A 21,823-nucleotide genomic window follows, 5' to 3' on the forward strand; every position below is an offset into this window, starting at 1 on the left:
CTAGACACACCGACCCACACATACAGACTGGGGATGGGGCACGGAGGATGCTAAGATCAGCTCTGGTAGCTTCATAATAACAGCAGTAGCAACGGTAACCGTATCTGCCACGCTTTGAGGCTTTCTTATCAGCTAAGCGCTGTGCTAGTACCCTTTGGCAGTAACCCCATTTCATTGTCCCCACATCCTATGGGCAGTGGCACATTGAAGAAGCACTCGTTGTCCAGAAGAAGAAACTGAGCCTTAGACCGGCTACGAAACTTAACCAGGATCACACAGCTGAGGTGGGAAGTGGCCCCAGACCATGGGTCCCCAGGGCCCATCCTCTTGACTGCTGTTCAATCAATTTCTAAGAGAAAAGAATGGAATATCCAGGGAGCTGCTCTAAAGCCTCATGAAGCTTGGCAGATTCTGAAACGTTCTGCTCGTGAATGTTCAAGTATCTGTTTTCTTTTAAAGTCACAGTACTGGGGTGTGGGCAGAGTGGACAGTGATGACTCAGGGTCCCAGCGTCATCCAATAGAGGCCCCAGAGGGCGAACACTATTTGGTAGTTCAAGCCAGATCGGCTTCAGAGGGTCACCAGGAACGTTTCACTGACCTAAGTCCTGGGAAAGAGAAAATTTGATTTCACCCAACTGAAATCGCACCTTGACATGAGTTTGGGACTCAGCCTGGGAGGTGGAGAGCCCAGGACCTCACTGAATGATCCAAGTTCACATCCTGGCTCTGCTGCTGAGTTGCTGTGTGACATCAGGCAGGTTACCTGTCCTCTTGGAGACCCAGTTTCCTTGCCCTTAAAATGGGGCCATTGCTCAAGCTGTTGGGCTGAGTGGATGGATGACATTGGTTATCAGTGTCTACTTGTTAACTGAATGAACGAAAGGCCTCTGCACTCTGCCAGCTGCTGGAATTGTGCTATCGTTATTTTGGAAGCCCCGGAAGGGTGTCCTGATCTGTCTGACAGATTTGGGTTTGAGTTTTGGCTCTGCCACCTTCTGACCGTGTCTGTGGACACGCCTGCCACACCTCCTGAGTCTTACTTTCTTCATCTGTAAACTGGAAATAATAAGGATATCCACCGCACAGCATTGTGATGGGGATTAATGGAGATTAAATACACACACACATGGAAAAGGCTTAGCACAGGATCTAATTTCTAGTGAGTACCCCACAGGTGACAGCGTTATTTGTGCTCACCCTGTGCTTCTAGCACTCGGCCTCTGTCCCTTGGCTAGGATCTGGGAAGGCTTTGGTGGGGTGTCTGGGGCTGATGCTTCTCTACATGCCCCAACCCACGATTTCAACCAGCGGTCAAACAAACAGACTCTGGCAAGGGTGGCGAGACCTGCCAGGGAGAGGAATCGGTAGGAGCTGGTCCGGCAGCAACCATCTGGCCTGGGGGAAACTGAAAGTCTGCCTTGGAACTTTCAGGGAAACCAGATCATGGCCTTCATTTCAGAGGAAACTGAGGCCCAGGAAGATGAAGGGGGCGTGAACACAGAGGTAGAGGCAGAGAGCTTGACCCTAGATGCTGCCTAAACCTGATTAGGAAAGCAGAAAGCTAAGCAGGCAGCCAGAGGCAACAGGATGCTTACCTGTGCCTTCTCTTCTTGGAGAATGACCTGATAGAGGGCAAAAAAAAAAAAAAAAAGGAAGGGAGAGAGAGAGGGAGGGAGTGAAAGAGAGGAAGGAAGAGGGGAGAAGGGAACAGAGGGAGGGAGGGAAGAAAATAAACGTGAGTCTGAAGTTTCTTTTCCTGGGATGGATGTATCAGTGCATTTGTGATCAGGCTACAAGGGGACCCGGACACCTAGCAAATCCTCCTCTTCTTTTAGATTTGAAGATCATATGGCAAACATTGGTTTGCATTTTGAATTTCCAGGTCACAACCTACCAGTGTTTCAATCCTCACCCAAATTTGTCAGTAAGCCTGTCCTGGACAAGGTTGCATGAGGGGCCAAGAGAGAGTCCCTCTGCCTCTCCCCTTCCCCCAAGTCTCACTTTGGTCTTTTCTCTCCCTAGCTGTGTATTCTTCATCATCATCATCATCATCATTTTCATCTTCATGGGACAACCGACTTCCACATGTGGAACTCTTTACTGGTGGCCAGGCTCCGTGCTAAGCATGTCTCATATACAATCTCATTCAATCTCTCCCCCAAACCTGTGAAGTACTATTAACAACCATTTAACAAAGACACTGCAGCTCAGAGAAGTTAGTTAAGTTGCCAAGGGCCACACAGCTTCACCTATGTAACCCCGATTTGTTCTTCCGAGCCCCACACAGATGTCATCTTCTCCTGGTAGCAGTTTCCAATCCACTCAGGCTGGTTTGGTGCCTCCTCTCTGTTTCCACAAACCCTGGGTGAGCTTCTGAGCTTAGCCTCACTACGGTACAGACTTCTGCGTAATATGACTACCATTTTCCCCACTAGAACGTGAGCAACTTGAGGGCAGGGACTGGGTTCTGGTCGCTGTTCTGTTCTCAGGGCCCTGAATCCTACTTCGTGACATACAATGGGTATTCAATAAATAGATGTGGAAAATGGGATAGATATATATTTTTTTAACCCCGAAGGCTTAGTTAATTGAAAGGGAGAAAGAAAAAGCTCAATGCATCCTCTTCCCCTACATCCCAGCTCCAAAAGGTCAACCATCACTAAGCAAACATTTCAAGAACGTGGAGAAGATGGACTAGAATTAGAGTGATGCTCAGTAGACGAGGTTTGGGAAGAACTGGCGCCTGTACTTCCCCCTCCTAATTCCCCATGTTATGGTCCTCCTTCCCTCTAAACCGCCAACAACCCCTGGGCCAACGGTAGGCCCCAGAAAGAAAGCCTGTTTCTAACCCTCTGGCCTAGTCTCTTTCCCATGAGAAGAAGCCCTTGAGACAGAAGCCACTTGGCTCCCAAGATCCACATAGAAAAATGTTCCTGCTTCCCATCCAACCCCTAAACTGGGACAAACTGCTCAGCATAGGAAGGTGACGAGAGGGCCGTCTGCGGTCGCAGGCAGGCCCTGCCTCCACCAAGGACTCTGTGTTGGGGAAGCTTCAAACACCCAATTAGCAACATTTTACAATTGGTTTGCACCCACACCTTGTCTTGAGCACAAACTCAGAGAGCATCAGTTGGTGTGTCTGGGCAGGTGGTAGACATAATCGGTGAGCCCAAACTGAGTTGAGACCTTTCTGGCAACAAGGGCTGAAAGGCAACCACACCCCTGGGTTGGGAAAAGCCATGTGGGTGCTACTCTGAACGAGAGGGTGAGATGTGGTGGGGAGGGGGAACCCAAATGACCTCTTACCTTTTGCTCTGCTGTGATGGTTTAATTGCACAAATAATCCACCACCCGTGTAGGAAAATTGGAAGACACAGATAAGCAAAAATGAAATAGAAACCCCTCTTTCCCTGTCATCCACAGCCAACCACGGCAAATATCTTAACTTACAAAGACAGCTTCAAACTCTCTGAGCCCAGGGGGCCAAACAAGCTTTGTAAATGTGTGCAGATGGAGGGGAGCAGGTTAGGTGGGGACAGGGCGGCACCTCCACTCTGTCTAAACGCACAGCGACTCATCAGCTCCAGCTGATGGCTGCCTGTGGGAAAACTGGTCCAATGAAGAGAGAGCTTCTGATTTTACAGACGAGCAGGAAAACTTTGATTTTTGTATTGTGAAATTTTTCAATTATAAAATGTTGGCTCGGCCCATTAACCACAGATTTGAGACCTCTGGTGTATAGCCTTCCTGTCTTTTATTTTTCCCCACAAGCGTATGTGTGTGTGTGTGTGTGTGTGTGTACATGCACATGTGTATAGTGAGCTCCTTTGGGACTGTGTATCCAGTTCCTAGTGCCCCTTAACCGCTGTCCACAAGGGTGTATGATCCAGAAGCCATGTTTCACAGGATCCCATTCTCTAGGACATAGTTGGACCAACCAACATAGCTGGAAAGGTCTCTCCTTGGGAATTTGGAATAAGGAACAAGACTGAGAGATACAGCATCTTCCTGTGGCTGGGTCTGCAACATGAAGAGACAGGAACAGGGTGCAGGGTCCACGTCCCCCTGTGTGCACTAGGGGGTTCGGCTTGGGTGTCAGCTTTCCATTCAGTGGTTCTAGCCCCTCACTGAGGCCTGGCTGGTCCCTGAGACATTCCTTGTCTCCTTAGAACAAATTCCCCTCTGGCCTGAGTTAGCATGAGTGGGCCTCTGGTCCTTGCAACCAGAGTCCCAAGTTAGATGAGATACAAATACATGACAACACATAGATGAGTATTTTTTATAAATGAAATGATAGTCTTCCAAATGACCTTTCAGTGCCATCCACTGTCACCTCCACCCTCACCCCAGCGGGAACATCCCTGTTTATTTGCAGAGGAGGAAGGACAGTACCTGTGTCTCTTATGTTTCTTGGAACTTTTCTTCTTCTTTTTCTTGACAGGCGATGGGCTGTATGATGGGGACCTGTGGGGAGGGGAGACGCACTTCAGAGGGAGGCTTTGAGGGCCAGGGTTGGCTTCATAGAGACCCTTCTCCAGCCCCCAGACATGCCTCAGCTCTTTCAGTAACACACATCCAGGATGATAATTTGTAGAGTTAGTTTGCATTTGTTTCAAATGTTACCATGTGTTTTACTACAGGTATTATCTCATTTAATCCTTCCACACACTTCTTAGGTAGGTACAATTGCTACCCTCCCTTTTCAGACAAAGAAAGCGGGGTTCAGAGAGGTAAAGTGACTTGCCCAAAGACACACAGCTAAGAAGGGGGGTGAGCTGAGATTCAAACTGAAGACTCACTGATCCCAAGGGCTTTGCTCTCAATCACTATAGCACCCGTAGCTGCCCTCCTGGTCAGGCCACAAATGTTTCTTTTTGTCTGCTGCCCTCTTCCAAAGCTGCACATACTTCAAAGGTCTCTCTTCTGCTCCACCCTGTGTCTCCCTGGTAAGACCAAACCCCTGCAGGAGATCTTGCCAGGATGCACTCAGCACGGTGGTGCCATGAAGGGGTAACCCGAGAAACAGAGACACCCTAGAATAATAATCATGTTATGACTCGAGGCTGACGTTCGGGTAACCCGAGGTCCAATTCTGACTCTACCATTAATTTATAAGTCTCCTCGGGCATGTCACTGCTCACTCCAAGTCTCCTGTTCTCCCACTGATAAAATACCAAGGTTGAAGCGTATCAGGAGCTGCAAACTCAATGCCAACACAGGCCTGCCTCGCAGATAGCTTAAATGGATGCAGCAGGTTGCGGGGGGGTGGGGTGGGGAGCAGGGAGTCAGTAGGGAGTGGTGAGGCCTGTGGTGAACCAGAGAGCACCTGACCCAGGGGTATGGCTGCTTCTCAGATCAGCTGAAGGTCCCAGGGAGGAATGCAGGCCTGGACTTCTAGAGCTCCTGCCTTTTGAATAGGCGTTGCCAGAAAAACATATTGTCGTATGACATCTCCTGGTTTTAAAATATGGCCACCAATTAAAAAGACAAAAAACACTTTGCAGGTCAAATAAAACATGTCTGCAGGGGGAGATGCAGGGTTGAGAAACAATCGGACTTAGGGAATCATAGCACTTGTCCCCAAAGAGTGCTCACTGGACATACTGAATGAATGAATGAATGAATGAATGATGGGAGCCTGATCCCTCTGGTTGCCTTCTTTGACATGTTCTCCTATCCATACCTAAAATCAGGAAGCTCAGGCCACTTACCCCAATTCCACCCCTCGCCCTAGAATGGCTGGAACTCAGGGTCTTCATTCACAGTCCCCTCTGGGTCCTCTTTGGGCCTAGCCCCTTAGAACTAGGTGAAAGGGGTGTGGAGGGAACAGGGCCCCAGAAAACCTCAAGTTAGGGCCTGAGTCATCCAGACTCTGCTCTCTGCTGCCCCCTGCAGGCTTCTTCAAATACTGCCTCCAAGGTTTGCTGGGATTTTTAACTCGCCCCTCTAAGGAACATCTCTCTCTGACCACCCCTTGGGGTGTGGAACACTGAACCTGCTTTTAGTCTAGGGATTGACAGCCTAGAAGAAAATCTGACAATATTTTTAAATACAAAAAAATTAAAAGGTATTGTACATAGAAAAACCTCACAGGGTACAAAAGAGTCAATAGCTGGCCAAAAATATAAAGTCCATTATCCTTGGCATTTGCGTGTGGTGGAAGCAACTGAGGAGCCTGGAATCAAGTGTCTGTAGGTTCTGTCACTTCCTCTCTGAGACTTATTTTCTCATCTCTAAAATGGGGATAATAGCTATAAGAGAAATGAGTCATGGTGACTAAAGTTGACAACACTGTACTGCTAAGAGATTAGATCTTAAAAGATCTCATCACAAGAAAAAACCATTGTAACTATATGAGGTGATGGATAGGTTAACCACACTTACTGTGGTAATCATTTAGCAATATAAACATATGTCAAATCATGACGCTGTAACCTTGTACTAATACAATGTTATAGGTCAATTATATCTCAATAAAACTGGGAAAATTTTTTAATAAAAATAAAATGGGGATAATAACGCCTGCCTGCTAGATCGTGGTCAAGCGTAAAAGAGATCATGGAGATCACAATGCTTGGTACAGCCGCTCACATACGTGAGGTCTCCAAAAATAAATAAATAAGTAAATATTCATGGTCATAACTATGCTTCAGACTAGTCATTTACTATGTGCCAGACACTGTGACAGCTGCTTCCACATCCATTTTCTCACCTAATTCTCATAAAACCCCAAGAGGCAGGTATTTCCACCATTTCATAGAAGTGGAAACAGGCTCAGAGAGGTGAAGTGACTTGCCCAAGGTCACACAGCTAGTTAAGAGGCACAGAGGGGATCTGAATCCCAGGGGAGTCACTGTCTGACTCCAAAGCCCTTATTACCCCTCTTTTGTCCATTCCCCCATCTTCAGTGTTCCATGTCCCTTGGGGCCCTCACCTCCTTCTCTTCTTCCGAGTAGCTTTCTTCTTTTTCTTCTTCCCCCTGGAGGAAGGGGGTGGCGTCAAGTCTTTGCCTTGGGAGGCACTGAGGGGAAAACAGAACTGGGTATTAGAGGACACAGGGTTCCCCAAACCCCCAATCAGGGCTGTTGCAGCTGGGAAAGGATCCAGTTCCTTGGAGGGTGAAGGACGCATAAGGAATACTTAATTACCACCTCATGGCTGATTTGGTTACACTTCAGATTAAATGCCTCAAATAAGGAGTTAATGCTGACCTAATGAGACAGATGCTGTACGTTACCCAAACATCAATTGATTAGTTAAATCAGAGTTACAGAGGTTAACTGCTCCTTAATAGATTTATTATTGAATTTGCAAATGGCTCACCTTGGTAAATAAATCAGTTTTTAAATAATTAATCGGCAGTTCAGCACCCTCTCTCCCCCATACATCGTGTCTGTAGTTCCTGCTGGAAATTAAATAGGAGGCAGAAGGTAGGTTAAGTAGCAGCTGATTATTAAAAGTATATTTGCCAAGGTATAATGTAACAAGATACATTTCTTATATCGCTCCACGGAACCTCAAAAATCTCCACTCTTCAGGAATAATTATTTGCTGTTCAATTAAATTCAAAGGCTCAGGCTGCAGTTAAATGAAGTCAAGTTATCTCCTTTTATAATTGGGGCAGGCTCCAGGGATTTTTTTTTTAAGCACTATCCCATGGCAAAAAGATATGGTTTCGGATGAAAAACTGCTTGGGAATTGAAACATGCCAACCCAGCTGAACCTCTTTGGGAAAATAGATTATTAATAAAATGTTACTGTCATTATTAGTAACAACACAGCTACCGTTTATTCACTTATTATGCACCAAATGTTTTATATACGTTGATGCTCACAAAAGCACTTTGAGGGTGTTATGATTTTTTTTTAACATCTTTATTGTAGTATAATTGCTTTACAATGGTGTGTTAGTTTCTGCTCTAAAACAAAGTGAATCATCTATACATATACATATATCCCCATATCTCCTCCCTCTTGCGTCTCCCTCCCACACTCCCTATCCCACCCCTCTAGGTGGTCACAAAGCACCGAGCTGATCTCCCTGTGCCATGCGGCTGCTTCCCACCAGCTATCCGTTTTACATTTGGTAGTGTATATATGTCCATACCACTCTCTCACTTCGTCCAAGCCCACCCTTCCTCCTCCCCGTGTCCTCAAGTCCATTCTCTACGTCTGCATCATTAGTCCTGTCCTGCCCCTAGGTTCTTCAGAACCATGTTTGTTTTTTTAGATTCTATATATATGTGTTAGCATACAGTATTTGTTTTTCTATTTTTGACTTACTTCACTCTGTATGACAGACTCTAAGTCCATCCACCTCACTACAAATAACTCAATTTTGTTTCTTTTTATGGCTGAGTAATATTCCATTGTATATATGTACCACATCTTCTTTATCCATTCATCTGTCGATGGACACTTAGGTTGCTTCCATGTCCTGGCTATTGTAAATAGTGCTGCAATGAACATTGGGGTGCATGTGTCTTTTTGAATTATGGTTTTCTCTGGGTATATGCCCAGTAGTGGGATTGCTGGATCATATGGTAATTCTACTTTTAGTTTTTAAAGGAACCTCCATACTGTTCTCCATAGTGGCTGTATCAATTTACATTCCCACCAACAGTGCAAGAGGGTTCCCTTTTCTCCACACCCTCTCCAGCATTTGTTGTTTGTAGATTTTCTGATGATGCCCATTCTTACCGGTATGAGGTGTTACCTCATTGTAGTTTTGACTTGCAGTTCTCTAATGATTAGTGATGTTGAGCAGCTTTTCATGTGCTTCTTGGCCATCTGTATGTCTTCTTTGGAGAAATGTCTATTTAGGTCTTCTGCCCATTTTTTGATTGGGTTGTTTGTTTTTTCAATATTGAGCTGCATGAGCTGTTTATATATTTTGGAGACTAATCCTTTGTCTGTTGAGTCGTTTGCAAATATTTTCTCCCATTCTGCAGGTTGTCTTTTCATCTTGTTTATAGTTTCCTTTGCTGTGCAAAAGCTTTAAAGATTCATTAGGTCCCATTTGTTTATTTTTGTTTTTATTTCCATTACTCTAGGAGGTGGATCAAAAAAGATCTTGCTGTGATTTATGTCAGAGTATTCTTCCTATGTTTTCCTCTAAGAGTTTTATAGTGTCCGGTCTTACATTTAGGTCTCAAATCCATTTTGAGTTTCTTTTTATGTATGGTGTTAGGGAGTGTTCTAATTTCATTCTTATATGCATAGCTGCCCAGTTTTCCCAGCACCACTTATTGAAGAGGCTGTCTTTTCTCTACTGTATATTCTTGCCTCCTTTACCAAAAATAAGGTGACCATATGTGCATGGGTTTACCTCTGGGCTTTCTATCCTGTTCCATTGATCTATATTTCTGTTTTTGTGCCAGTACCATACTGTCTTGATGACTAGCTTTGTAGTATAGTCTGAAGTCCGGGAGCCTGAGTCCTCCAACTCTGTTTTTCTTTCTCAAGATTGCTTTGGCTATTCAGGGTCTTTTGTGTTTCCATACAAATTCTGAAATTTTTTGTTCTAGTTCTGTGAAAAATGCCATTGGTAGTTTGATAGGGATTGCATTGAATCTGTAGATTGCTTTGGGTAGTAGAGTCATTTTCACAATGTTGATTCTTCCAATCCAAGAATATGGTATATCTCTCCATCTGTTTGTATCATCTTTAATTTCTTTCATCAGTGTCTTATAGTTTTCTGCATACAGGTAGGTCTTTTGTCTTCTCAGGTAGTTTTATTCCTAGGCATTTTACTCTTTTTGTTGCAATGGTAAATGGGAGTGTTTCCTTAATTCCTCTTTCAGATTTTCCAACATTAGTGTATAGGAATGCAAGAGATTTCTGTGCATTAATTTTGTATCCTGCTACTCTACCAATTCATTGATTAGCTCTAGCAGTTTTCTGGTGGCATCTTTAGGATTCACTACGTATAGCATCATGTCATCTGCAAACAGTGACAGCTTTACTTCTTCTTTTCCGATTTGGATTCCTTTTATTTCCTTTTCTTCTCTAATTGCTGTGGCTAAAACTTCCAAAACTATGTTGAATAACAGTGGTAAGAGTGGACAACCTTGTCTTGCTCCTGACCTTAGAGGAAATGGTTTCAGTTTTTCACCACTGGGAATGATGTTGGCTGTGGGTCTGTCATATATGGCCTTTATTATACTGAGGTAAGTTCCCTCTATGCCTACTTTCTGGAGGGTTTTATCATAAGTGGGTGTTGAATTTTGTCAAAAGATTTTTCTGCATCTATTGAGATGATCATATGGTTTTCATCCTTCAATTTGTTAATATGGTGTATCATACTGATCGATTTGCATATATTGAAGAATCCTTGCATTCCTGGGATAAACCCCATTTGATCATGGTGTACGATCCTTTAAATGTGCTGTTGGATTCTGTTTGCTAGTATTTTGTTGAGGATTTTTGCATCTATGTTCATCAGTGGTATTGGCCTGTAGTTTTCTTTCTTTGCGACATCTTTGTCTGGTTTTGGTATCAGGGTGATGGTGGCCTCGTAGAATGAGTTTGGGAGTATTCCTCCCTCTGCTATATTTTGGAAGAGTTTGAGAAGGATAGGTGTTAGCTCTTCTCTAAATGTTTGATAGAATTCACCTGTGAAGCCATCTGGTCCTGGACTTTTGTTTGTTGGAAGATTTTTAATCACAGTTTCAATTTCAGTGCTTGTGATTGGTCTGTTTATATTTTCTATTTCTTCCTGGTTCAGTCTTGGAAGGTTGTGTTTTCCAAGAATTTGTCCATTTCTTCTTTTCTAAGAATTTGTCCCAATTGTCCATTTTACTGGCATATATTTGCCTGTAGTAATCTCTCATGATCCTTTGTATTTCTGCAGTGTCAGTTGTTACTTCTCCTTTTTCATTTCTAATTCTGTTGATTTGAGTCTTCTCTCTTTTTGTCTTGATGAGTCTGGCTAATGGTTTATCAATTTTGTTAATCTTCTCAAAGAACCAGCTTTGAGTTTTATTGCTCTTTGCTATCATTTCCTTAATTTTTTTTTCATTTATTTCTGATCTGATCTTTATGATTTCTTTCCTTCTGCTAACTTTGGGGCTTTTTTGTTCTTCTTTCTCTAACTGTTTTAGGTGTAAGGTTAGGTTGTTTATTTGAGATGTTTCTTGTTCCCTGAGGTAGGATTGTATTGCTATAAACTTCCCTTTTATTACTGCTTTTGCTGCATCCCATAGGTTTTGGGTTGTCGTGTTTTCATTGTCTTTTGTTTCTAGGTATTTTTTGATTTCCTCTTTGATTTCTTCAGTGATCTCTTGGTTATTAAGTAGTGTACTGTTTAGCCTCCATTTGTTTGTATTTTTTACAGATTTTTCCTGTAATTGATATCTAGTCTCATAGCATTGTGGTAGGAAAAGATACTTGATATGATTTCAATTTTCTTAAATTTACCAAGGCTTGATTTGTGACCCAAGATATGATCTATCCTGGAGAATGGTCCATGAGCACTTGAGAAGAAAATGTATTCTGTTGTTTTTGGATGGAATGTCCTATAAATATCAATTAAGTCCATGTTGTTTAATGTATCATTTAAAGCTTGTGTTTCCTTATTTATTTTCATTTTGGATGATCTGTCCATTGGTGAAAGTGGGGTGTTAAAGTCCCCTACTATGATTGTGTTACTGTCAATTTCTCCTTTTATGGCTGTTAACATTTGCCTTATGTATTGAGGTGCTCCTATGTTGGGTGCATAAATATTTACAATTGTTATATCTTCTTCTTGGATTGATTCCCTTGATCATTATGTAGTGTCCTTGTTTGTCTTTTATAATAATTTTTTTTTTTTTTTTTACGCGGGCCTCTCACTGTTGTGGCCTCTCCCATTGTGGAACACAGGCTCCGGACGTGCAGACTCAGAGGCCATGGCTCACGGGCCTAGCCGCTCCGCAGCATGTGGGATCTTTCCGGACCGGGGCACGAACCCGTGTCCCCCACATCAGCAGGCGGACTCTCAACCACTGCGCCACCAGGGAAGCCCTCTTTATTTTAAAGTCTATTTTGTCTGATATGCGATTGCTACTCCAGCTTTCTTTTGATTTCCATTTGCATGGAATATCTTTCTCCACCCCCTCACTTTCAGTCTGTATGTGTCCCTAGGTCTGAAGTGGGTCTCTTGTAGACAGCATATATATGGGTCTTGTTATTGTATCCATTCAGCCAGTCTATGTCTTTTGGTGGGAGCATTTAATCCATTTACATTTAAGGTGATTATCGATATGTATGTTCCTATTACCATTTTCTTAACTGTTTTGGGTTTGTTATTGAAGGTCTTTTCCTTCTCTTGTGTTTCCTGCCTAGAGAAATTCCTTTAGCATTTGTTGAAAAGCTGATTTGGTGGTGCTGAATTCTCTTAGCTTTTGCTTGTCTGTAAAGGTTTTAATTTCTCTGTCAAATCTGAATGAGATCCTTGCTGGGTAGAGTAATCTTGGTTGTAGGTTTTTCCCTTCACCACTTTAAATATGTCTTGCCACTCCCTTCTGGCTTGCAGAGTTTCTGCTGAAAGATCAGCTGTTAACCTTATGGGGATTCCCTTGTGTGTTATTTGTTGCTTTTCCCTTGCTGATTTTAATATTTTTTCTTTGTATTTAATTTTTGATAGTTTGATTAATATGTGCCTTGGCATGCTTCTCCTTGGATTTATCCTGTATGGGACTCTCTGTGCTTCCTGGACTTGATTATTTCCTTTCCCATATTAGGGGAAGTTTTCAACTATAATCTCTTCAAATATTTTCTCAGTCTGTTTCTTTCTCTCGTCTTCTTCTGGGACCCCTATAATTCCAATGTTGATGTGTTTAATATTGTCTCAGAGGTCTCTAAGACTGTCCTCAATTCTTTTCATTCTTTTTTCTTTATTCTGCTCTGTCGTAGTTATTTCCACTATTTTATCTTCCAGGTCACTTATTCATTCTTCTGCCTCAGTTATTCTGCTATTGATTCCTTCTAGAGAATTTTAAATTTCATTTATTGTGCTGTTCATCATTGTTTGTTTGCTCTTTAGTTCTTCTAGGTCCTTGTTAAACGTTTCTTGTATTTTCTCCATTCTGTTTCCAAGATTTGGGATCATCTTTACTATCATTACTCTGAATTCTTTTTCAGGTAGACTGCCTATTTCCTCTTTATTTGTTTGGTCTGGCGGGTTTTCACCTTGCTCCTTCATCTGCTGTGTATTTCTCTGTCTTCTCATTTTGTTTAAATTACTGTGTTTTGGGTCTCCTTTTCGCAGGCTGCAGGTTCGTAGTTCCCGTTATTTTTAGTGTCTGCCCCCAGTGGCTACGGTTGGTTCAGTGGGTTGTGTAGGCTTCCTGGTGGAGGGGACTGGTGCCTGTGTTCTGGCGGATAAGGCTGGATCTTGTCTTTCTGGTGGGGAGGACTGCATCCAGTGGTGTGTTTTGGGGTGTTTGTGACCTTAGTATGATTTTAGGCAGCCTCTCTGCTAATGGGTGGGGTTGTATTCCTGTCTTGCTAGTTGTTTGGCATAGGGTGTCCAGCACCGTAGCCTGCTGGTTGTTGAGTGGAGCTGGGTCTTAGCACTGAGATGGAGATCTCTGGGAGAGCGTTTGCTGTTTGATATTACGTGGAGCCGGGAGGTCCCTGGTGGTCCAATGTCCTGAACTCGGCTCTCCCACTTCAGAGGCACAGGCCTGACACCTGGCCGGAGCACCAAGACCCCGTCAGCCACACAGCAGCAGCTCTGTCCCTCACTGTGCCTCCTGGGTCATGGCCTGTCGGCTGCTCCTGAGCCCGTCTCCTGCTTCTACCTGTGGTAACCCAACAGGAGTAAGGGCAAGCAGACAGTCTTGAGAGGGTCTGCTGCTGAATGGTGGCCAGCCTCGTTCTTGTCCCCCAGCCCGGCAGCAATCCAGCAGCTGCAGTCGGGTCTCCTTTCTAACAAATCCTAAAGGGGTGCTCAGATGACAGCTTGTAGAACTTTCTGGGGATCAGGGTCAAAGAGCCTGTCAACATAGTGGCGACTGCTAGCTGTTACTTCCGAAAGGACGCGCGTGCGGATTGGGGTCTCCGTCAGGCACGCCCTCTTGGTGCTCTGATCTTTACTGTCTCATTCTACAGGCGAAGGAAACCAGGCTCAAGAGAGTTGAATTGTCTTGCTCACAGCTGCACAGTAAGGAAGTATCCGAGTTGGAATTCGAATCGAGGCCTGTGTGATTCCTAGCCTGAGAGCTTTCCCATAAAACCAGCTGCCTTTTCACACTTGTTTGTGTGGCTGATCTTTTGGAAGTTACTCAACTCTTTACAAAACACCATAAAATGCTGCCATAATTAATTCCATTCTAAGAATCTGGTATTTAGAGTTAGTAGAAAAAAACGATACAGTGATTAGAATATATGTTAAGGTCTCCGCATTGTCAGCCAATAAAAATCGTATAACCATACCTAGAACAGTTTCAAGAGAGTCACTTTTAGCAGGTTAAAAATAAAAATCATACCGATTAAGTACCTAGCTACTTAACTACACTTACATGTTATATAAGGCACAAAACACAGCACACATATCCAGGAAGCAAACAGGCCTCTTGTGTAAGCACGGTAGGCCACTTCCAGATTTTTCCTTTAATGAGGGCTTGACACAGAGTAAGAGCCTGATAACCATTTGTTGAGTGACCCAATGAGGGATGAATGGATGAAATAATTTAGGCACGTGTTAAATCATCTTGTTTCATATAAACACTTCCCAGTGTAACAGCTGCCAGGAATTTGAGAAAAACTGAAAACATTTAAGGCATAAATGCTTAAGGAGAAAGAAAAGACCTTTTAAAAATGTGTCTTATAAAATAGAGAAAGACTGTATTGTTTCTGTCAATTACTGTCACTTCATTCTCATACCCCAGGGTCTCAGGGGAGCAAGGTTTGGGAACCACTATCCTAAACTCAGATTTAAGTGATGAGATGAAACCCAAAAGCCCTACAGAGAAAGACAAATATCATATGATATCATTTATTTGTGGAATCTAAAAAAATGATGCAAATGAACTTATTTACAAAACAGAAATAGACTCACAAACATAGAAAACAAACTTATGGAGTGGGGTGGGAGGGGGGAGATAAATGAGGAGTTTGGGATTAACATATACACACTGTCTATAAAACAGGTAAACAACAGGCACCTACTGTAGAGCACAGGGAACTAGACTCAATATCTTGTCATAACCTACAATGGAAAAGAATCTGAAAAAGAATATATATATATATCTGAATCACTTTACTGTATACTTGAAACTAAAACAACTTTGCAAATTAACTATACCTCAAAAAAACATACTGTTAGGAAAAAAAAAAGCCCTTGAATCTGGATGGATTTGATGTCTGTGAGGGGGGTAATTAACCCCCTCCCTAAATCCCAAATGCCTTTCCTCTACCTCTTTATTTTCCATGCACCAGTCTCCCGGGTGTGCCCTTGCACACAGTGGGGCGGTAGGGCCGGAATAGTGGTTAAGTGCACCACAGTGACATAAGGGGTGGTTAAACATGCAGCGGTTAAGTATGCAGCGGTCACATATACAGTGGTTCACTACACAGTGGTCAGATACGCGGAGGGGAAGTATGCAGCCAAAAAGAATGCTGGCTCCAGAAACAGACACACTTGGATTTGAACTACTGCTCTATTACTTCCTAGCTGGGCGGCCTCTATGAGTATCATTTTCATCATCTGTAAGATGGGTATAAAACATGAGACCTGTGTCCTAAGTTCGTTACAAGGAACGAGGGAGCTTACTCATGCGATGTGCCCTGGACCAGCACGGAGCAACTTACAGTAAATGTAGTGTCTATTATTATAATTATTATGATTTTGATTATCACTAGCAATAGGTTTATCATCAATATTGTGGTTTTTACTCATATCAGAGAGCAGGTCACAGATACGGGAAGGGAGCAAGGGGCCTGGACACTCTACAATCGAATGGACGACACAGCATCATTTTTAGACTATCATGTCCAGAACCTTCTCTTCCGGCTCCATGAGACTCCAACTAACATCTTAAGGTCCTCTTATATTCCAGGCTCACTGTCAGGATCTGTACACACCTGATCTGATTTAGTCTTCACTCGACTTTGAGAATTAGATCTCAATATCCCCATTTTATAGTTGTGAAAACTGAGGCTCACACAAGAAAACAAACTTGCCCAAGGTCACTCAGTTAGTAAGTGATGGTGTGCAGGTTTGAACGCAAGTCCCTACAACACACTAAGTCCCCTTTGGCTGTCTAGGAGTCAATGTTTTGAAAGTATGGAAATTCCCTTCCCCTCCCCTTCTCTCTCCATCTCCTTCAGCCTCTTATGGAAACAATTTTTTTTTTTTCTGTTTCCTGGGGAAAATGCTCCAGAACTGATGTTGAACTTCACTTCTTTTTTTTTTTTTTTTTTTTTTTTTCCTTTTTGCGGTATGCGGGCCTCTCACTGTTGTGGCCTCTCCCGTTGCGGAGCACAGGCTCCGGATGCGCAGGCCCAGCGGCCATGGCTCACGGGCCCAGCCGCTCCGCGGCATATGGGATCCTCCCAGACCGGGGCACGAACCCGTATCCCCTGCATCGGCAGGCGGACTCTCAACCACTGCGCCACCAGGGAGGCCCCTGAACTTCACTTCTTCAAGCTGATAGGACTTAACTGTTTCTCCCTCATCGAAATCACAGCCTAACTAACTAAAGCCTGTATAGCCAGCCTGGGTAGAGGGCACCCTGCGTGGAGGAGCAGACTTCATCCATGAAAGCTGCCCTGGCTTCCTAAGCCACTGCCTCAGGATTCAGGCTCTTAACTAGAGACTCCTGTTCATAAGCCTCAGAGGTCTACGAGTCCTCTGAAATGGTATACAGAATTTGGGGAGTATTCTTGGCATTGATAGCTTCCATCTAATTCTCAGATGGGTTTTGATCTGATTTAAGGATCTCAAAGAGGAAGTTGCAAAAGCGAGAGGGGGAGAGTGGTCAGAGAGACAAACTTCATTTCTCCATCCTCAAGTTGAACTTCCCTGTTAGGTTGAAGAGGGGAGTGGGGGCAGGGTCTCACCTGTGTGCTCTGGCAGGACTGGCCTCCTGGCAGGCTTTGCCTCTCTCCCAGCTGTTGGAGCCCAAGACCTCAGTGGCCAGAGGCTGGCTCAGCTTTTCCGAGGGTCCATCCTGAGCTGGGACCATGGGGCTGCTCTGGGGTTCTGTCCTATAGGGGAGGCAATAAGGAGGCAAAAGTGTTAGGATATGACAGAGACTCTTAAGGTTCATCAAACATTCATAGATGTCAGGATACTTCCAACCTCCCTCCGAGTTAAGCTGGGGCCATATCATCATCAAGGGTCAATGGCCTCTGAATGGGAGTGATATGTATTGTTTCCAGTTTGAGGCAGTAAGATCTGTGTGTCATCTCCAGCTCTCTCTCCCTCTGTCACAGTGGCTTTGGAGGCCACACATTCCAAAAGGTGAAGCTACTTGATGGAGGAGAGATGCCTGGACCACATCAGACTTTGCATGACAGAAATAAGCCTTAGTTAGGTTAAGCCACTGAGGTTTAGGGATTTATTTGTTACTGCAGCATAGCCTAGCCTAACCTGATTGAATCACAGGGAGAGGCTGGAAACCAGCATTTTACTTCCTTCCTCAAGACTTAATTGGAAGCCAAAGCAGCATAGGATTAGTTCAAACTCTCCTTTGCCATTTCTATCCCACTTTTCTGCTTTATCTGTGTATGGCACAGAGACAGCTTCATTTAAACACTATCTTCACGATTTAGTAACTCTAGGTCCTGGGTTCAGTCCCTCAACCTCTCTGAGCTGCAGTTTCCTCAACTATAAAATAGGGAATAATATCAGTCCATATATTGTTGAGTTGTTGTGAAGATTAAATGAGATAATATAAGCAAACAGGAAGGCCTAAGAAATATCACTTCCCTTTCCCTTTACTTCTCTGTGAACCAAACCTCCCATTTGGTGTCCTTAGCAGGTGTGAGCACACCTACTTGGGATGGCAATTCCCATGAAGGCCTGAAGTTCTCTTCTCTGCCTCTGAGATGAGGTCCAAATAACACAGGGAAACTACCTGCATCCCACCTCCTTCTCTGAGTCCCAGAGAGGGGAAGGAAGTTGCTTAGTTACTCAGTCTTTGAAGAAGCTGTCACTCAAGTCTCCTGGCTCCTGTCATTCAGTCAGGAGTCTGAGAGCCATAGGTGGATCTGGCACCACCCAGCGAGCATCCCTGCCTGCTCACCCTGCCTGCAAGTCCCAGGTCAAGCATTGATCAAAGGCATTAGCCTTTCTCCTGCACCGAGCTCCTGCAGCCAGTGCATCAAGACTGGTGTTAGGACTCAGGATGAATGCATCTGATAAGCCCCCTGCTCCTTCTGGCCGCCAGGAGCGCAGGCCAAGCCTGGTCAATGTTGAAGGAGGGGCAGAAAACACATCCTTCTCCGTCAGCTGCTTACCGGTGCATCTTTAGAAGCAGAGCTGGGGGACACTTCAAGCCCAGGAAGGATGGAGATTCTAGTCGGGTCTGCCCAGCCCTCCTCCCTGCCAACTCCATGCTACCAGAACTCCAGTTTTCCCTACAGCTCCCTGCACCCCTTCTCCCACGACGAGGGTTCCATTTCCATGCCTGCGTTCCCTCCAGTCTATCTGTGTGGAATGCCACCCTGGCTCTTTTCAGATAACTCAAAGCTTGCAGTTTCTGCCCAGTCTCCAGCAAGGTTTGCCTCTTCCCGCACTTGTCCTAACCAAGGCTAACCCAACATTCACTAACGCCTATTCCCTGAGTGCCTGCAGTGTGTCCAGGCCAGTTCTAAGAACGGCGATGCAGTGAGCAAGACACAGGTGTTTCCTGAGATCATGGAGTTAAGATTACAGATGCAGGTAATAAACACACAAGAAAGTAACAACATGGCTTATTTGTTGGTAATAACTTATGGAGAGAATAAATCAGTGGAATGGGGCTAGGAAATGGGAGCGGGTGACTGTTATTTTGTATACAATAATCAGGGAAAGCCTTTTTTAGGAAGTAACAAGAGAGTGGAGACTTGAAGGATCAGAGACTAACCTTGCAGTTTGTGTTGGTTTTAAAATGTGTTCACAAATTCTTTGACACTCGTACCGTCAAAAGCTGAATCCTAGAAGATGTGGTATATATACGATGGAATACTACTCAGCCATAAAGAAGAATGAAATAGTGCCTTTTGCAGCAACATGGATGGACCTAGAGATTACCATACTAAGTGAAGTAAGTCAGACAGAGAAAGAGAAATATCACATGATACCACTTGTATGTGGAATCTAAAAAAAACAATACAAATAAACGTATTTACAAAACAGAAATAGACTCACAGACATAGAAAACAAACTTATGGTTACCAAAGGGGAAAGCGGGGGGAGGGAAAAATTAGGAGTTTGGGAGTAACAGATACACACTACTATATAGAAAACAGATAAACAGCAAGGACCTACTGTATGGCACAGTGAACTATACTCAATATCTTGTAATAATCTATTTGGGAAAATAATCTGAAAAAGAATATCTATATATGTGTGTGTGTGTGTATACACACACACACACATGCACACACACATATGATGGAATCACTTTGCTGTACACCTGAAACTAACACAATATTGTAAGTCAACTATACTTCAATAAAAAATAAATAAATTTTAAAAAGAGGAAAAAAAAAAGCTGGAGCCTAATTTCCCTCCCTGTGAATACTGGATGGGCTAGTGACTCACTTTTAATGAACAGCCTGAATTAAAAGTGATGGTATGTGACTTCCAAGACTAGGTCATGAAGGCAACTTCTGCCTCGTCCTCTTGGATTCATCACTTTGAGGGAAGCTGGTCGCCACGTTATGAGGACACTCAAGCAGCCCTGTGGAGACGCCCATGTGACAGAACTGAGGCCTCCTGCCAACAGCCAGCACGATCAGCCATGTGACTGAGCCACCCTGGAAGTGGGTCCTCCGGCCGCAGTCAAGCCTTCAGATAAGACAGCAGCCGTGGCTGACATCTGACCACCATCTCATGAGAGTGGTGAGTCAGTCACCCAGCCAAACTCCTGACTCACAGAAACTGCAAAACATAACTGTTTATTGTTGTTTTAAGCCACAAAGATTGGGAGTATTTTGTTGCTCAGTAATATACAACTTCTATACAGGTATCTGCAATCAGTGGAAGTATGTTCTAGGCAGAAGGAATAGCAAGTTCAAAGACACTTGGCATATACAAGGAATAGCAAGCAGGGGGTAGAGTGATAAGAGGACAGGTCAGAGATGAGGTCTTTGATGGGACCTAGGAATCTGTATTCTTAAAAAGTTCCTTGGGGGCCTCTGATACTGTGCCAGGTTTAGCAAAGCCTGGACTACATAGGTCATGGAACACCTTTGGGTCCCATGCGGCTGAGATGGGTGATGTGGTCTGGCTTACATTTCAGAAGGTTCACTCCACAGACTTCGGACACTCAAAGGAAGGGAAGAAAGAGAACGGGAGACTATTGCAATGACTTAGTGATCAGCGAGTTTATCAATGGATGCATACTGCCCAGCAGAGTCTTGAGTTGGACACACACACAAAAATGGAATTTTGGACTTTCTGGAGCATTACAGGAAACCAAGACACAAATATGTGCCTGAGGCAACCTTGCACTAGGCAGAAACTGAGTTGATGTGAGGAGTTTGGCAGTGAATAAATACACGATAAATAGTGCTGGCATTGGATGGAAGGTCTCAGTGACTTGTGCTAATAGAGGCGTGGGTTATCCCCAGTGCAGGGAAAGCTGGGGGATACTACTGCCAGGCACTGGCGGACAAGGCTTAAGGCAGGGACAATGCCTCATCCATCGCTGCCAGCAGCAGGGTGGAGAATCAGGGATGGAAACCCTGACAATGGTTTAATGAGGAGAGACGTATAATGCAGTTGCTGCAGCTTACAGCTTAGTTTGACACTCCCTATGTGGTAGTTCTTTTTTTTCCCAATAGCACTGGCTTCCCCTTCCTGGTGTTGGGTACCTCACCTGGGATTATAACACAAAGAAAACCAGAATTAATTCTACCAGGCTGACAGGGAGTGGTGAGGGAAAGATGAAAGGAACCCTTCCTCATGTAACATTTAAGATTTTTTAAATGTGTTCTAATACTTTGCTTCTTAGCTTTTTTAAAACTGAAAGAGACTCAGGGATCATGTAGTCCAGGCTCTGCTAAATAGGGCACAGTATCAGAGGCCCCTTAAGGAGCTTTAAAAAAATACAGATTCCTAGGTCCCATCATAGCCATAATAAATCAGAGTCTCCAAGGATGAAACGTGGGAACCTGCAACTTAAAGAAACATCCCAGCTAATTCACCTTCTATTACGTCAAGAATAAATCCAAACTGATTATTGGGATTAAAAGGCTCTGAACGATCTGGCCTCTGTCCCTCTAGACCCCATCTCCTAGCCCTCTCCCCGTCCCTTCCTCTGCTTTGGCCACGTGGCCTTCTTGATGTTCCTCAAATGGAACAGGGCCCTTACTCAGAGCCTTTGCGCTTTCTGTTCCTTCCACCTGGTATGCTGTTCCTCCTCCAGCTATCTGCATGGCCGGCTCCTTCTTTTCACTCACATGTCACCTCCTCCGAGAAGCCCTCCCTTATCCCCTTATGTAATCGTGCTCCTCTCATCACCGGCCACCCTCACAGTGGCCTGCTGTGCCTTCCTTCCTTCACGGTACTTGTTACTATTTGAAATGACCATTTTACATGTTTATTTGCTAACCGTTTGTCTTCTGGACTAGAATGTAAACTTCCTGAGAGCGGGAACTAGTCTCTTCTCTCACCAGCGAATCCC

The 21,823-nt window shown here is 44.1% G+C and overlaps 1 protein-coding gene across 1 annotated transcript in view; it reads right to left on the reverse strand.

The window, feature by feature from the left end:
- SRRM4 (serine/arginine repetitive matrix 4) overlaps positions 1 to 21,823 on the reverse strand; it is a gene marked incomplete at both ends in the record, with an annotated part of 160,418 nt that overhangs the window by 31,323 nt on the left and 107,272 nt on the right. The window contains 4 exons of the mRNA XM_082640486.1: positions 1,598 to 1,624; positions 4,395 to 4,466; positions 6,937 to 7,023; positions 17,049 to 17,195. Coding sequence (XP_082496612.1) covers positions 1,598 to 1,624; positions 4,395 to 4,466; positions 6,937 to 7,023; positions 17,049 to 17,195 — 333 coding nt within the window. The remainder of the gene's footprint in view (positions 1 to 1,597; positions 1,625 to 4,394; positions 4,467 to 6,936; positions 7,024 to 17,048; positions 17,196 to 21,823) is intronic.

The sequence above is a fragment of the Mesoplodon mirus genome (genome assembly GCF_964341445.2).
Source record: "Mesoplodon mirus genome assembly, chromosome: 13".
In the NCBI taxonomy this organism is placed as follows: domain Eukaryota; kingdom Metazoa; phylum Chordata; class Mammalia; order Artiodactyla; family Ziphiidae; genus Mesoplodon; species Mesoplodon mirus.